The sequence below is a fragment of the Scomber scombrus genome, chromosome 1 (assembly GCF_963691925.1).
Source record: "Scomber scombrus chromosome 1, fScoSco1.1, whole genome shotgun sequence".
Lineage (NCBI taxonomy): Eukaryota > Metazoa > Chordata > Actinopteri > Scombriformes > Scombridae > Scomber > Scomber scombrus.
Genome location: NC_084970.1, coordinates 19,052,108 through 19,069,310, shown reverse-complemented (window position 1 = coordinate 19,069,310; position 17,203 = coordinate 19,052,108). Strand labels below are relative to the sequence as shown.

General features: G+C 40.0%; 1 protein-coding gene across 3 annotated transcripts in view; it reads right to left on the bottom strand.

The window, feature by feature from the left end:
- Nucleotides 1-11,150, bottom strand: part of cgnl1 (cingulin-like 1) — a 29,222-nt gene extending 18,072 nt beyond the window's left edge. The window contains exons 1-8 of one of the 3 annotated variants that reach the window (XM_062422403.1): nt 11,004-11,150; nt 6,741-8,463; nt 6,445-6,539; nt 4,360-4,465; nt 3,774-3,875; nt 3,167-3,282; nt 1,980-2,118; nt 1,150-1,362 (exon numbers count right to left, since the gene is read on the bottom strand). In XM_062422403.1, the coding sequence (XP_062278387.1) occupies nt 1,150-1,362; nt 1,980-2,118; nt 3,167-3,282; nt 3,774-3,875; nt 4,360-4,465; nt 6,445-6,539; nt 6,741-8,411 (2,442 nt within the window). In that variant the 5' untranslated portion in view covers nt 8,412-8,463; nt 11,004-11,150. The remainder of the gene's footprint in view (nt 1-1,149; nt 1,363-1,979; nt 2,119-3,166; nt 3,283-3,773; nt 3,876-4,359; nt 4,466-6,444; nt 6,540-6,740; nt 8,464-11,003) is intronic. The other 2 variants (XM_062422412.1, XM_062422420.1) reach the window with 2 other exon arrangements.
- Nucleotides 11,151-17,203: the final 6,053 nt, after the last annotated feature.

Sequence of the window (17,203 nt, the reverse complement as noted above, 5' to 3'; positions counted from 1 at the left end):
CGTTGAATCATCTGCTTTTAAATAGTGGCTGTTTTATCACTGGTGCCCTTTTTCCTCGTGGTGCAGAAGTAACACCAATTTGCATGGTGGAGGGTCAGAAGAGATTGCTAAATTTTGATGTATAAACTTTCAGAAATTGATTTCTTGCCAAAGAAATAAAAACAGAACTGTGTCCAGTCCATTTGTGACCTTTGATTGAGACTTGCTACAAAGTCAAAATAGTGTAAATGTCTCTAAATGTCATTGTCAAACATCATCCCTCTAATAAAATGTTCCTCCCAACAGAAATAAGCTGAGATTTAAAAAAATACCTCCATACATGACTGACTGAAGAAATTCCCATAAAAAATGATGACATGCTATCTTTAACTGTTAGGTTGTGTTTCATTTCCATTATCAGTTTGTCCTGTTGACGTAGACAACTGTGTGAACTGAAGCAACATAATTTCCATGTGTCATTTTTTTTTTTTTTTAAAGGGAAAAACAACTTGGTCACGTGTCGAGTATAGATGAACATCCAATCCTATTCTATTATATATCTGATGATTGTAGTAGCAGACCTGTAGTGATCAGCATATTTAAACAAAATACTAGTGAGGCTTCAAATCTGGTGGCAAAACTATTCAATACGGAATATGCAATGTCTAGGTCTGTGAAATTATCTTGTTATAATGATTTGTACATTATAACATTTTACATTTTAATGTTAACAATTCATGATTGCTACTATTGGGATTCTTGAAAGCACTGTTCAGTAAATTGTATGTTCAAATTCTGCATTTTTATAATTTTTTAATCACTGTTTGCCTGTTTTTCTATTCACAGTAACACTGCAGTGATTTAAGGGGACAAGCTCATTCTGGATATATTCTGCCTGTTTAAAAAACAGCATCTGAATATTTTGATACTCTGCCACAGCTGTGAAGCTTGTGAAAAGGTGTAAATAATGCCACTTCAAAGCAGCACCTATGATGACCAACATATGGCACAACTTGCAATGCAAAACACACACACTTACAGCTCCCCTGATGGGGTGCTTATCTACACACTCCTCTCTGATGGGGGTGTTTCTGGATTGAGGGAGGGCGAGAGCGAAGGAAATGAGGGGGAGGGAGGGGAAGGGAGACAAAGAGGGGGGGGGTTGATTACCTGCTTGGCCTCCTCCAAAGACGCTTGCAGCTTGCTTATCTCCTTCTCATACTGCTCCCTCATCTTGTCCACCTCCTGATCGTGAGCGGCCACTTCCTCCTTCAGGGCTCCTTTCAGGGCCGTAAGCTCCCTCTCTCGCCTCCTCAGCACCTCCTCCTGATCCTCCTTGGCCAAGAGTGCTTCCTGCATCTCTACCTTCAGTTGCATCATGTCCTGCGGAAAATGAGTTTGACATATTTTTCATCACCTCAGAATATGCACACTCATACTGTAGCTGACCTACAAAGTTTGACCGTGACCGTTTTATTTTTCACTGCAAATATGTTCAATAAACAATTTAAAGACCCAACAAATTGTAATAGTACAACTTACTAATAGCAAACACAGCAGAATGTAGATCTTTTGGATATAACAAATTAATTAATATTTCAGATATACAGTGTAAATACTGTGTATGCTTGCATGCTAGTCCATTAAAACAGTTTCTTCTGTAGTGTCTCCAGAGGAAAATCTTTCCTTATGTAGCCGTAAGTTGTTATTGCCTATCGCATACAAAGTTTTGTTGTACTGTTTTATAGCTTCTAGCATATTGTATAATTGTAAGCATAAAATTAACTCTTTCCTAAACTTATTTTCACAATGTTGTTTTGTGTAGAAGCTTTTGTAATTCAAGAGGAAGAATAGAAAAACGTATTTCTTTCACGGTAATGTAGTTTTAGTGAGCAGAAAGGCAAACAACAAGAGGTGAAAACAAATTAGTTTCCATCAGCTACATGTTCTATTAGCTGAGACAGTTTGAGTAAACTGTGTGAATGAACACTGTGCTTTACCGCCATGATCATGTCTTTCTCTCCATCAGCAGCTGACTTCTTGGCTGAGTCCAGCTCATCGTGCATCTCTGACAGCTGGTCCTGCAGGTCTCTGATCTGTGTCTGGTATTGCTCCCTGTCCATCTTCACTTGGAACAACCTGACAGACCACACAACATGTCACAACACAGAACAGGTTTCCTGACATGCTGTAAGTGCACACATATGTGCACATACACACTCACGCACCTGCATCTTAATTCACACATACGAATAGAAGCACCTGTGCAGGGTCTGAGTATGTTAGAGGTTAAAACCAATATCTGAAGGCTGGCAAACCAATAATATCTGAACTGCCCCCATGCTGTAACACTGAGGGGAGGGTGATAAGTGATGTGAGGCTACCACACAACGAGTGCATCTAGTTTGACCGCAGGTTTCTCAAAGGCTGAGAAGGAAATGCATTTAAGTTCTACTAACTTCAAAGATTCAAAGAGAAGACAAAAATACATTGACAACAAAGACTGAACAAAGAACAAAGAAGACATAAAAAAGTTCAAAGAATGAATCCCCCCTAAATTTCCGTTGAAGTATAAAAACTCAAAGTCAACATTTTCCTCCACAAACACTCCCAGCAACCTTTAATAGTGGCAACTGGCTGCACTTGAAGGACTATGAGAACCAGACTGAGATCAGAAAAGTAACCTAATGTATAATATGTGAACTAAAGATAATGAAGCTAGAGGGTTCGTGCTGTCAGAATAATAATCAGTAAATCAGTTACCAGGCACACAGCCCTTTGTGTGTGGTTAAAAGATCAACGCTACACAAAGGACTGTATAATAAGACAGAGGCACTGACATGCTTATCTCTTCAGTAACTATCAACAATCTGTGGTTTCATCAACAGACATCCTACACTGCTATCAGCATCACAGTACATGAAAATGTCAAGGTGAAAGCAACTTTCAATTCAACACCACAGCTGATGATGAACACATTAGGCTAATTATTATTATTATTGCTAATTATGATATGACCTGAGGTGGGTTTTAAAAGCCAAGTATTTCTGGTGATTCACAAACCCTCACCAGAAGGATGCTAAGTGCAAAAAGGAATGAAGAAACATTCTGGAAATGATAAATAAAGGAAAGTCGGTTGATGAATCTACACTGCTTATTATCATCAGCATCATTACTCTGCACTTACTCTTCGACTGTGGTCTGAAGCTCGGCTTCTGTTTTGTCCAGTTTTTCCTTCAGACGTTTGCACTCCTCCTGCAGCTCCTTCAAACCGGCAGCTGCCTTCTTGTCAGCCTGAGTCTTCTGATAGTGACGCAAAAAAATATCAGAGAAAACATTTCCATCCAGAATAACACATTTAATCTTCTCCTGCATTAGGCTTTTGGAGATTGGATTGAATGGATCATACTAACTCATTGCTCAATAAAAAAATCCTGACACTGACCCAGTTTTAATTGAACTTTTACTGCAAACAATAGCTTTTGTATGTATTACAGTAAAACACTCACAATACAGCAGCAACAGGTTATCAAGAGGTCAAAAAGTAACCTCTAGTACTCTATTTATTGTATTATTTTATCATGTAAATGCGCCTTTGTGCTGAGCTTAGTCAATTATATATCCAACAAGTCCCAAAATATCTCTTAAAATTTAACAAGTTGAACACTAATCACTCAAATCTCCTTTCCAACCAAAATCCTGATTAAAGGATAGCCTCAAAAAACATGTTCAGTAACAAATTGACGTGCCAAAACAACATGCTGGCCACAGAAGCTCAGTAGTAAGACGGTTACCATGCTTTGTTCCTCAAGTTGTCTTTTCAGTTGAGCCTTTTCTTTCTCCAGCTCAGCATATTGGTCCTGGAGGGCTTTGGTCTGTGCAGTGAGGTTCAAGGACTGACAGCAGAAAACAGATGTTTCAGAATGGGTTATAGATAAACTCTGAATAAAAATACAAAATGAATGTCTGAACTGAGCTTCTTTATTATTTTTTAGACATTCGATAGCTGACATGGCCTGCTATGCTAACTAAATAGCTAAAGAGCCAGAAACAATAAGCACACAGCTTCAAAAGGGTCCCATGAAATGGCTTTGAGATCATTTGAATCAAATATAAGGTTAAGGCAAAATTTAAGTTTTGATTTGAAAATTCATGTTAGAACAAACGAGTTACATAGACCAGCTGAGCTCTCATGTGCACCAACTTGAATGAAATGAATGCATTTGAGCCAGCTGGGCTTCACTTTGGAAAGCTGAATGACCTACAGCTGGTATATCTGTACAGACAGCAGAAAAATATGCCAGTGGACACAACAACACGATTTCATGGGACCTTCAACTGTTTGTGAAGCAGGTTTATAATGTTATAACAATGTCTCACTTTGTTGTCGCCTTGTGCACTCGCTGTGGCCCGAGACTTCAAGGTCTGAATCTTCTCAAAGACAAGGTTGACCTTTCTCTTAGTTGTTTCATCATTATCGTTGCTTCTGCAGAGAGAGAGACACACACACACACACACACACACACACACACACACACACACACACACACACACACACACACACACACACACACACACACACACACACACACACAGGTAAGTTAACAGACTCTGGTTATTGAAGGTTAAAAAAAACATTTCTCTATGTTTCGGGGATCAGGATTAATTCTTGACTGTTGAACAGAGAACTGAGAACAGAGTAACTCATTCCCAGCTTAGAAAGGGTCAGGAGGGATCACGCTGCTTTGATGTGTCAACTCAGAGCACAAGCAGCTTCATTACACCCACCAACTAACTCATGAGGCACATAAGCAGAAGAATCAAACGTATGTACTGAAGAATGGGAGTCGCAGAGCCCCATTTGATCACCTGGTAAAGTTAGTGGGAACCAGTACTACAAATGTCCCAGCAGCCATGTGAGGGTTATGAAATTAAGAAGTTCCCAAAGGTTTTAAATGTAAACAGTTTAAACACATGCTATGGATTGCCTACATCTGGCATTTGGATATTATAATACAAATTATACAGTAATATAATCTAAAAGGCTCTCTCTCTCTCTCTCTCTCTCTAAATATATGGTTGAAAAGTAACCGATTAAGCCAAAGAAAGGTTGTCTAAGTCATATCCAACCATAACGCCTTCACTTTTGCATTCAAGTTGCAGTTTTGTTGATATCAATAATAAATCTCGATTCACAGAATTTGGCCACAGAAGCAGCCACACCCACACCACAAATGTTTTCCTCAAGCCTGTTCTCTCTGATTGTGACATAGTTTATGGATTATATTTATTTAAAAAATGAAGTGGGATGGTGAGCAAGAAATTACAGTATTGCAATTTTCAACACATTTCGTACATTTTGAACACATAAACGTTTCCAGAGTACCAAGAAAAGCAGCTTTGTCTCTGGCGTTCAACAAGCATTTCTGAGTTTGTCTGACAGACTTTTGAAAGCCAAAGATGGGAGGATTTTCTCAACACACAGAACATCTAAAAAAATCCTTCAGTTGAAGTGAAAACATCAGAATCAACGAAACTAAAGTTGCACCACTTTCACATGACAACAGTAATATATTATTTCAATAAATCACAAGGCTGACACAGAAAGCAGTCTCCCAGCCTCCCTTCTCCTCATACAGATGATTTTCATTAAACCTTTATAACCCCTGCTGGTGAATGTTTGTCTTCTGGGCCTTGGGAATGTAGCTCAGTTTCAGCCCCAGCACTTCCATCTGTGTTTCCTTTCCTTTGTCCTGTGACTCCTGACCTGTGGCCCGACACACCCAAACAGTTTCCTGTTCTCTTTTTCAATCCCCAAGTCTGTACAACATTCAGGAACTGTAGGAACCTGCAAACTGTTTCTCAGTGTAACAACTAAAGCAACGTACTGCAGGCGATAGTCTACCTTAATGTTTTCTTTATACCTTCTCCACAACAATTCCTGACATTGACTTGCGAAATAATGGACAGGCTGCAAAGCACACTTAAACCGTAATATTTGCCTCTGTTTACTCCATTTAACCGTTTAACCCGGCATGCCTTTCATTGACTGTCAGTCAGTGTCTGATTTCAGAAACACACAGAAGGTTCTGCCCTCGTTTCACACCGCAGCAAAGAGAAAGCAGTGAGAGAAGGTGGGATTCTGCGAGAAAATAAACTCCAGACAGCTGGATCATTCATAGCCTGGATGGGAGGGTAGGAAGAGCACATTCCTTCACTTTTATCACAAACAGTCCAGCCCTGATAAAAAACATTTATGCTCTCCCACAGCACAGTTTCTTCCTTTTGTGATGCATTTAACTTATGGTGCAATATGTTGGTTGTGGGCTTTGGAGGGAATATGCTCGAGCCATGATTCAACAAACAGCTAAGGATATAATTCTTTTATAGCATATTTTAATCAAACAACCACATGTCACGTCAACTACAAAAAGAGCAGACTTCAAAATAATGATATTAACTCACCCGTCCTTAAGGTAATTAAACAAAATTTGTTTTGCAGTCTCTTCATGTGTTTGTTGTGAAAGCTCCTGCTGGCCTTTCAGAAGATCAGGTGTTGCCTTCATAGGACAAGAAATAAGAGGGAGAGAGCTTAATGAGAGAGATCATAAAATGTTTTCTGTCATTTTCTCACAGAGCCTACTGGACAAAGTGCTGGTGTTTTTAATAAAATGCCACCAATTAAGACAGAGAAATTTAAGTCATATCAAACCATAATGCTACTTAAAAGTGGATGCACCACAGATTTTCTTTTTTTTTACCTGTACATCTGCCTCTGTGCTGGCCTTTTTGTCTGCACTGGAAGACGACTTTGATAGCGACGTTGACAGTGATGTTGTAGAAACCTTTCCAGCTAAAGAGGTGCTGTCTTCGCCCTCTTTACTCTTGAATGGCAGAGAAGAGGAGCGTGTCTGCGGCTTTTTGTATCCCTGGATGTAACCAACACCTTTAGAGATGGTGCTTTGTGGGGAGCCGGGCGCGCTGGTGACACGAGATGGAGCCCTGGACTCGGCCCTGTTATCGACAGCCATGAGCAAGGAGTCTTGACCGCCGGCTGTCTTCTGCAGTCGTAGTTGTGAAGGACGAAGGACATGCTCCATTGATGTGCCCCGGTGCCGGCTTGGCTCATCTAAAAAGCTAGAGCCTTCTCGCAGGCCGAAGGCACTGTCTGCACTGCGTGAGCGCTTCCTGTCCTCTGGATTGATTCTGTTTCTGCGTCCAGCTCTGCCCCTCCGCTGTTGGCTGCCATCTTTGCCATCAAACTTCTCAATTAGCTCATCAACACCAGGTATAGAGCCTGTGTCGATGTCCCTGCCCGAACCAGGGAGGAAAGGGATGTAGCGCCGGTTCTCGTGGCGGTTGATGGTGTCTGCATACAGGGCCTCCATCTGTTCATCCAGAAGGACCTTCGAGGTGGAAGATGTAGAAGAGTGGCGGGAGCGAGAAGAGGACTGAAGAACAGGTCCACTGGAGTCGGTCCTCCGTAGAGGAAGGACATCGGGCTCACGGCGGGGGCGCTCGAGGCTGGAGTTGGCACTGCTCATAGAACTGGGGGATCTGCACGGGGTCTTGTTTTGCTCACTTGAGGGACTTGACACGTTGGAGGGCTGAGGCTGGGCTGAAGGCACTGGTTGGTGGGGAGGCTGAGTTTTAGAGGTCGTCTTGGACTGAGGTGGATTCAGGTTTGTGAAGCGAGGTTTGGACTGCGGCTGGGCCACTTGTGGTTGAGACTTGGTTTGAGACTCAGCGACCTGGACTGGTGGCAAAGACTCAGGCTGTGTCTTGGGCTTAGGATGGGCTGTGTTGGCCTGGATCTGGAAGGGAGATTGCCTTTTGTCTGGCTGTGAAGGAGCTTTATCCTTGTTCAGGCTTGATGACCTGACATGGGGCACAGGAGAAACTGTTGGTGTGGAAGAGGATCTCTGGGGTTTGTTTCCAGTCTCAGCCAGGGACACAGGCCTTGAAGGCAGACTGTGGACCCCTTCAATGTTCAGGGAGTTGGTCTCTGGATCATACGGTTGCAGTATCTCAGGATGCTTCTGAAAGTTCAGAAGCGTAGATGGGTTCTTTCCTTGTGAATCTGCAACGCCATTTTGAGGGTCAGTAGGATGCATCATCTTCTGTGACCTGTACTCCATGAAGGGACTGTTGGATCCAGACTCCTTGCGCCCTCCGAAATCATACTCCTGGTAGTTCTCAATAAAAGACCCTTCTGTTTCAATGTACCCATTACTGTTGGGGTGGATATAGGGTTGAGGACCCCTGTCCTGGTTGTTCAGAACTACATAGGGGTGTCCATCTATACCCTGGACTCGGATGCTGAGACCATATGTACCAGCTCCATTACTGTGGGGCCTGGAGGAGTGGGATGGTTGAGTAAAGCCCCGCTGTGGTCCGCTGTTCGGAATGCCGGTCACTCTGTACGACTCCATCAGGAATGCAGAAGGAAAATAACTCCCTCACCCTGGATCAGGTGGCCCGCCTCTGTAAGCACATATTCAGACAGGCTGAATAAGTTAGAAATCAGACACTACAGAGTTCAGTAATATCAACAAATGTGTCCCAGTTTCACACTCAGACACTAATTAAACATTAAAGCCTCACTGCATTTAATCATGTCGTCTGCTTTCGTTTTCTTCTCTTTGTTTTTCATTATTAATGTGCTGTTATCTCTCCATGGAGATATTTTTCTCTGAAAAATATGACTAAACATGAGCCACTTCATTTCTTAACAGCAAATATCCCCAGGTACTATTTAGAAAGGCCTTACGGGTGAGTGACTAACAGGTATGGTATAACAAAATGACTGTTTACTGTACGTGTAAAGAATATAAGTTAAACCGGTTAAAGAAAAAGTATTAGCAGGGTAATAACACTCCAGCACGAGTCACTCTGGGAGTAATGCCAGAGCTCAGTCATCTCCACATTAACTGTCTGTGTGTGTGTGTGTTCGGTGTGTGTGTGTGTGTTTTCATACACAGCACAGTGGATACTTGTAAATGACACTGTAATTTGCAGCCTCTGTTCATTGGAAATGCTAAAGAGGGCAACAAAATCTATCACAGATCAATTGTGTCACATTTATAATAACTGCTAGGTTGTCAAAGTTGACACTTTTGCAGCACCATCGTGAGAATGCAGCTGGCAATAAATATCAGACTGGGCACAAATATTAAAGTAAGCTTCTCAGTGCTCTTCAGAAATATTTATGCCGGGGAAACCGGTGAAGACAAAGCCATCAGCAGCCAGCATGTGTCACTCTGGACAATGGGCTTACAACAGGTTCCTGTTTGTCTTGCTGATAGTGTCCCATTTTACCTGAGGTAACTGTATAGAGACTGACTGAAATGGGCCTGGAAGAAGGACACTGATAAGACTGACAACAAAGGCCAAAGCAGGATATATCACATTAGCATTTAATAGGTGAAGACAGACCTATGGAAAACCGACACCCTTTGAAAAAAAAGGGTGCCATGTTGAGCTGGGTGATAGGACGATATTTACCGTTTTCCACACTGTGTCTGTCATGGTAACTATTGTTTTATTATCTGTATGAAGCTATTGTGGGCAATGTTGCAAGATTTATGGCAATTTAAGATTTGTTTTGCATTAATGTGATGAAGGATCTTAATTTTTCAGATAAATAATATTCTGGATAAGCCAAAACAGATATTCCTGTTTGGTTCAGTTTCTCCTTACTTTTCCAGAAAATGTACCATATTAGGGTGTAGTCTGATATCAGGATATAAAATGAAAGTTACCCTGATGGAGGTAACTATTTAGCAGAGGTGGCACACCATAAATGACATTTGCTGCATGAAACAGCACCTCTGCTTCATGAAGGTGTATTAACTGTATATGACGGTAGCAGAGGTGGATTTGTTTCAGTTGAGGTGGTTCACTTCAGCAATGAAACACTGTGAGAAACCATTCATAAGATTAATTTCTCCCACTCCCAGCACCACAAGAAAACAACTCAATTCAGGTTGGTTTCGACAGCACAGTGAGTGCAGAGACTAGTGGATCCCGGTGCTGCAATTAGTCAGAATTAGTCAGCTTCACCCTCTGCAGTCTGCACAGGAGGGAGGAAAGAAGAAAGCTGACGTTAAGTGTCCTGTCCAGGAGGAAGAGTGCTGCCGAAGACAGATTAAAGCTAAAGACGGATACGCAATAGACGACTGTCTTTCATGCTTAGTGTCACATGTATCCGAAACACAAGGGCTCCAACAACTGAGCAACTTTTTTTCTTCCTGTCATTGTATTTTATTTTTCACTGCAAAGGGAGGAAACCCTCCAGAGGTGGCCCACTGTCCTGTATCGAGGCTGTGGTGCCTTCACTGACCCCTGTCCTGCAGAGCAGAGGTCAGCAGTACTGAGCGCAGGTTAGGATGTCACGCTCCTGGCTTTGATCTGCAAAGTAAGTTTAACGAAGCAGATTTTTATCTCCTCATGTGAACTGGTTAGTTTTCTGAGTCAAAGAGAGGTCCTGACACTGACTGAGCCACGGTGACTCACATGACCACACAAAGAAAACAAATCAGTGAAGAGCACCTTGAGAGAGTGAATGTAAAAGGTGAAGTGGAGAAGTGAAGTGAGGCCAGCGGAGATTTACACTGGGAAATAAAGTAATGGACGTTCACTATTGTAGAGCGTACATTAAAATAAAGAAACTGTAAACACAAATGTAATCCTACCTCAGATGTGCTGGTTAAAAAGGACAAACAGAGCACTGCAGTAACATGAAAGTAGCTGAAGTGAATTAAACAGCAGCAGCAGTTTGTGGACATTTCTCATTGCAGCTCAGAGCAACAGGTGGCATCAAAAACACCACCAGCCTCAGATTTAGCTGCTTTAAAACGTGACATTTCCCTCATATCTTTCTCACTTCATTAAGTGACTTGATTTATATCGAGCTAACAGCAAGTTTAATTGTCATTTTTGTTGTTAAATACTGTTTTCCGCCCCTTGTTAACGCTCTCACAACACTACACAGCTACAATGAAAACTGATAGCTTGCTACTCACCGTGCGTCGTTTCTCTGTCTCTCGGTCACTTATCGCAGGTTATTTACGCAGTTTTTTAAAAAGATATGCAGTTGAGCAAATCGCCCAAGCGTCACTTTTCTAACTTATTTAGTCCTGTGCTGTTTTCTAAGAGAGAGACAGTATCAGAAGGACGCCCGACCCTCCGGGCCGCTCCGCCTCCTCAAACAAGCGCACAAACCCGCCCACCCACCCAAAAAGCAGCCGGCTGACCCGGGGACAGATTTCACAGACCAAACGCTCCCGGCAGCGGTGCTGGGACCTCTGCTTCACTGACCCCGGGTCAGCTCAGTCCAGCTGGATCAATCCATAAGGCTGTGAGAGGGTACAGAACTAGTGGGACACATAGTTAGTGAGTTAGAAGTGCGGTCTGACAATTAACTGTGTTCATTCATCTTCATGTTACCTCATTGTAAAACTCATATATGAGCTGTACTTCACACTTTTTATTATAAACCAACAGACAAACAGAAACATCTTATATAGTATATAATAATCTCCTTATCTCAAATACAAAAGTTTATACCTGTTTAGTTATGACTCACTAAAATGCTTTGAGAAAAACTACATGGGTAAATAGTAATTACCAAATATCCTGTGATGAAATATCATAGAAATATGACCCCCTAAAAACACCCTGATTGAATATTTCAGGAATATCAGGTGATAGAAATAAGTTACTCACTGTTAGCCCATAAAGGAATAAACAAACTAATGATTTAAATGTTCCTAGAATATAACTTTGTTGGAAGTGAAATGATTAGCTCTCTTTGCAGACATGCGATTTGCGGCTGCATGTCTTTAAAAACCGAGAGCGTCATCTAGTGGATCGTAAGCTGACCTGAATGCAGTTAGTTAATGAGAGCCTGTGCAGGCGTGTAACTCACACAGACAGGTCAGTGACGCACTGTACAAGGAGAATCTGCAGCAATGTTGTGTGGTGCACAGGGATGGAGAGAGTCCCGTATTACTACATTTAAACATAGCATGAGGTAGTTATAATGCTGAGTGGGATGAAAAAATATAGGGGTGGGTTTTCTGGAGAGATATTTTTGTGAAATGTGTGTGGTGGAATTGTAGGTGCAGGACTGAGCAAACAGCACTGATTAATAATATCTAGGACAGTAGCAGTGTTAGACCTACAGTACTGTCTATATACACACATAAACATTTAATGGTAATATTTATTGATTTTCAGTTCTAATAAGATCTTTAAATGCACACATGATAACGTTTAACACTCTACTTTATATTAGCCTACAGAAACTTTATTAGAAAATAAATCAATGATATCAGCAGAATATGCTTTGTCACTATACCTCTTCATTAAATGAAAACTGTGTCACAACAGTGCTGTTGGCGGATGTACAGAAGGAAATCACATTGGTGTTTTTGATAATGTCACAAATTGCAGTCATTTTGGGAAAATGTGCTTGTTAAAATTAAAAACATTTTGGGATACGCAATAAATAAGGAATGCAAAGTTATGTAACTTGGAAATATAAATATAATAATATATAATTGTGTCATTGATAATGACAGTTATGTATTCAACTAAGATATTATTGAGCACAAGCAAGGCTATAAGACTGAACTCCCTACTATAAAACAATTCAGATACTTCCAGATTTAAATCTAAATTTAGTCAAAGTTTGACAGTTTCACTTATTTCATAATCTCAGGCTCAGACTTCATGTATACAATGACAGAAATCAAATCATATAACACAATGTCTCTCCAAGAAATCACAAGTTCAAAGTTCTTTTTATAAACATCTCCACCGCATCATAAACTTCATTAAACAGGAGGCCGGGCTGCTCCTGTGCGTTTGTAGTGTCCCACTGTTTATATTTGTGTCCACAGAAAGGCAGCGCTGCACCATAGCCATTAATCTGAGCTCTGTGTCACTGTATTGGGTTACAGCAGCACACAATGGAAGCTCTGTTCTCCACTGAGGTGCCACAACTGGGTCCTCTGGGCATGCTCGGTGCACAGCTCAGTCTTATCCTGATTATAAGAATGACCGCAGGCTCTCCAGAGGCAACTGAACTGCACTGACATGTAGCAGAGATGTGACAGCATCACATGTATGTAGCTTATTTTATTTTGTGTTTTACACTGTTGTGATTTCTGACAGGAGACGCACAGAAACATTTATCTGTGTACTGAAATGGCTCTGAATCAATTTGACAGAAGAGACCACTGAAGATAATGTGGTGAACAAATGACTGTATTTCCCATTCTGTTAATTTGCAGTTGCAATTTACAGCAGGTGCAGATACAGTTTCTTGGATGTAATAATTTTCTCTTCTATAAAATGAGAGCTCATCACTACAACATCACTGAAAAAAACTCAGAAAGACTGAAATTAGACAAATGCTTTCATATCACAGAATGATGATATGATGCAACTTTATAATGCTAATATGGGGAGCCTCTTCACCTCCACAATAACTACACCTCAGCTCAGGACAGGAAACCTTTGCACAATTTAACATCATAGGCCATACTAATATTTACACCATATACTGTATATACTGTATACACACACCACACCGGATAAAGGGACACATCAAGACTCCTCTCACCTCACTCTTTAACTTCCTCTCTTTTCTTATAAGCCTGAAAAGTATCAGAGCTAACAAAAAATGTTTTACACCCTAAAACATGCTGCTGTCTCCTGTCCATAAGACACTGTACTGGTATGTATTCAGTAGTATATGTCATAGATGGTTTGTGGTGCTGATGGCATCCCCATCGGAACTACTGTTTAGTTATTTATTCTTTCATTGTCGACTGTGGTCATTTTATGATTTTATATCTCAGTGTAGTTGTTGTATGTGATGTCCTGAGCTCACTAAAGCAAATACCTCTCTACTACAGCATACTGAAATGGCAGTTAAGTATTGATTTTTTAATATCTGAGGTTAGAAACCGAAACAGCAGAGGGGAAAGAAAAAAAACAGCGCGTGTCGTACGACATTAAGTCTGAGCAGAGAGGCGGATGATCCGAGTGTTCAGAGCAGGAGGAGCAGCAGGCTCTTTGGTCGGGCTTCAAGGATGTGAGCCAATAACTTTCTGTTGGCTGGCCCAGCAGCCATGAAAAGGAAGTCATCTTTCAGACATGGTGGTCCATACTCCTACAGAAAACATGAACACCCACCATCACATGTTCACTTATTCCCTGCAAGAAAATATTGAAATGTGACAGTCATGATTTACGCTGCATCACCGAGCTCACCACAGACCAAGCAGCCGTCAGCAGTTCTCCTCAGAGTGTCACCTCTGTCAGAAAGCTCAAGTGGGATCAGACCTCTCAGGATGTGATGAGTGCTCTCATCTGTACAGGGATAATTCAAGGCAGATGTGCTGGTTCTGAGATTTACGGTGCAACAGCCTTTCAGGTCTAGAGCAGCATTTTCACAATGCTTTTAAAATTCAGTCGCAGCACAAGTAGCAGACTGAGTACTGCAGTTGACAGACGGCCGACTTCACCACAAACCTTTAATAGAAAACACTGTTTGTGTTTTTACTTTCACAATTTCATTCCTGCTACCTTTTCTCAGTTCATCCATTTTATTGATTTACTTTATTTGTTTACATGATGCATGCCAATCAAGAACAACATAATCAAATTATACTCCCAGGAAAAGATAATATTTAGTACATTTATAAAATCACATTACAGTAATATATTTAAAGGTAAAATAAGTAATTTTTTCCACATTCATGCATTCCATTTTTCCTGGAATAGTTTCATAGAGAACCTGTCTATCTCTTTTTCTTTCATGTGAAATCTGTCCAAAAAAAAGTAGGACCACAGCATATGTACAGTACGCTGCTATCACACTTTATTGAAAATAGAAACATATATTCATAGTACTTTTCATATAGACTACAATGGTCCACACTCATTTGGCCTAAATCCGCTGTAGAGCTAACTAAACAAACAAAAAAAGACAGGGAAAAAAAGGAGAATTAACCCTTGTGTTTCTCAGTTTATCCCACTTCACCTTCCCTGCACCTTTTCATAAAACAAAACCGCATGGAGGAGAAAATGTAAACATGGAGAAGAAACAGAAACGTAAACAGATGTGTTTGCTCTGTGAGAGAAATAAATGCACATACAATTGAGTTTAAAAAAAGATGGCACATTTATTGCAACATAAATGTTATATACATTGTGTTTTTCTGTTGAAAAAAGACAGAAAATTCAAATTCTCGTTGCCGCATTTCTTTTCTTTCTTTTTTTTGCGTTGATGCGCATCGACAATACCTTTTCATTTGACACAAATCTTTTATCAATCAACAACGGAGACCGAAGAATAAAATGGAGGTCGCACTTTTAGGAATCTGGAGCTTGTACGAAGCCTTTTTGAAGTACTAGACTAAAGTACGAGCCACAATTCAGCTACTGTATGTTCTTAAGATGCCTTTTTGAAATTTCTGGTAATAATGGACAGGCTATGGTAAATAACCGTACATTTTACTATCTAATATAGTAAAATAAAGTAAGAAACTTTTTACTCAAAACTTTTGCTTTCAAAAATCTAGAAAGAGTAATATTTAGAATTCAAGAAATATTCTTACAGTATTATTGTATAAAAGACTAACTACCGTGAAAAATAAGCCAAATGTTTTTTTTTCCTTTTGATTTTCTTTTTTTCATATATTATACAAGGGAAAGCATCTCGGAATACAGCAAAGTCTAACTTGGCAAACAGAGGAGCAAAGAAATATAGGAAGAACAGGAAAAATTAAAAAAGAAAATGAAGGAAAGAGAGCAGGAAATGACAAACATTATACCCTCAATCAAAGTCTGCCAACATGAATACTGAAATGAAGAACAAGGCCACATTCAGACAGAGAATACACAAAAATTAAGTCTTTTAAAAACTAAAACAAAGTTGTTAAATTATTATTGTAAACTCTTTTTTTAATTGGTGTGGCATCCTTTATTGTAATTTAAGTCCCTTTTTTGCACAGAATACTCATTCTGAATGTGGCAGCCTTGTTTAAGGTGTAGACAATGATACAAGACAATATACAAAGAAATAAATGGAATATAAAGTCAAAAGACCAAAGACTTCATAAAGGAAAAATGTAAAACATGCACGCTGATAGGGAAAACAAACAAAAAATAAAATAAAATAAAGCCATGACCAATGTCTTGAAACATAAACGAAAATCCTGTAAACTGCTTTTGTTCATATTTGTGCTACAGTTCTATGAAACTGACTATTTTTTGATATTCAGCTAAATCCATGAAAAATCTAGTCTGGATTATTGTATGGAGTACATCAAAAAATGATTGAAAATAACTTAGAAGACCTCTCTGCTATTTGAAAGTGGACATAATAATGCTGGAAGCCTAAAAAAATGACTTGTTACAACACAAATAAGCATAACAAAACATTAGTCAGAAAAATAACTGCTTTTTGAAATGTGATGTCTTCAAATATTAACAGAAAGACAATGAAGTGATATGTTCATCAGGCCAGGAAAAAGTGTGGTCGTCGTTTTTTTTTTTTTTTCTTTCTATTTTTTTTTAAAACTATTTCATGAAGCAATCTCAGATTAGCTGGTGGTGGGGGAACACAAAAAACAAGTCACTTCTGTGCTGACGTCAGGAGCGTGTAACTGTCAGGCTAAACAAAGACAAAAATCTGCAAAAATATGTCACTGCTTACATTTAACACTATATGGCAAAGGAGCCGCAGGGCAATGACGTCCCCTTTTCCTTTAGTTAAGACACTAAAATATGCAGGGAATGCTAAGGTTTGCAAATAGTTTGCTCTCTGTATTTTCACTGCTCACTACCGAGGAAAAAAAAAAAACACAACTGAATTGGAGCTTTCAGTAAAACTAGAGTTTGCCATTCATCTGTCACCTTTGTAGACATTAATGTTGATGCTAATACAGTCGGGCCTATTATTCTGCTGGTCAGTAGCACAGAAACGGATCTAAATTACACATAAAACAAAGCATAGGTAGTTTTGGTTACAGATGTGGCCAGTGGCAGAATTAATTTAATATAAATATAAATAATATATCCTCTTTTTTTTTTTAAATGGGGCACTTTAGTCTTCAGTTCCAACAGCAAACACAAATTTTCAGTTGGGTATAAATATCTTTCTAAACTGGCCAATAAATGAATCTCAATCTTACCTTCTCAGTGCCAA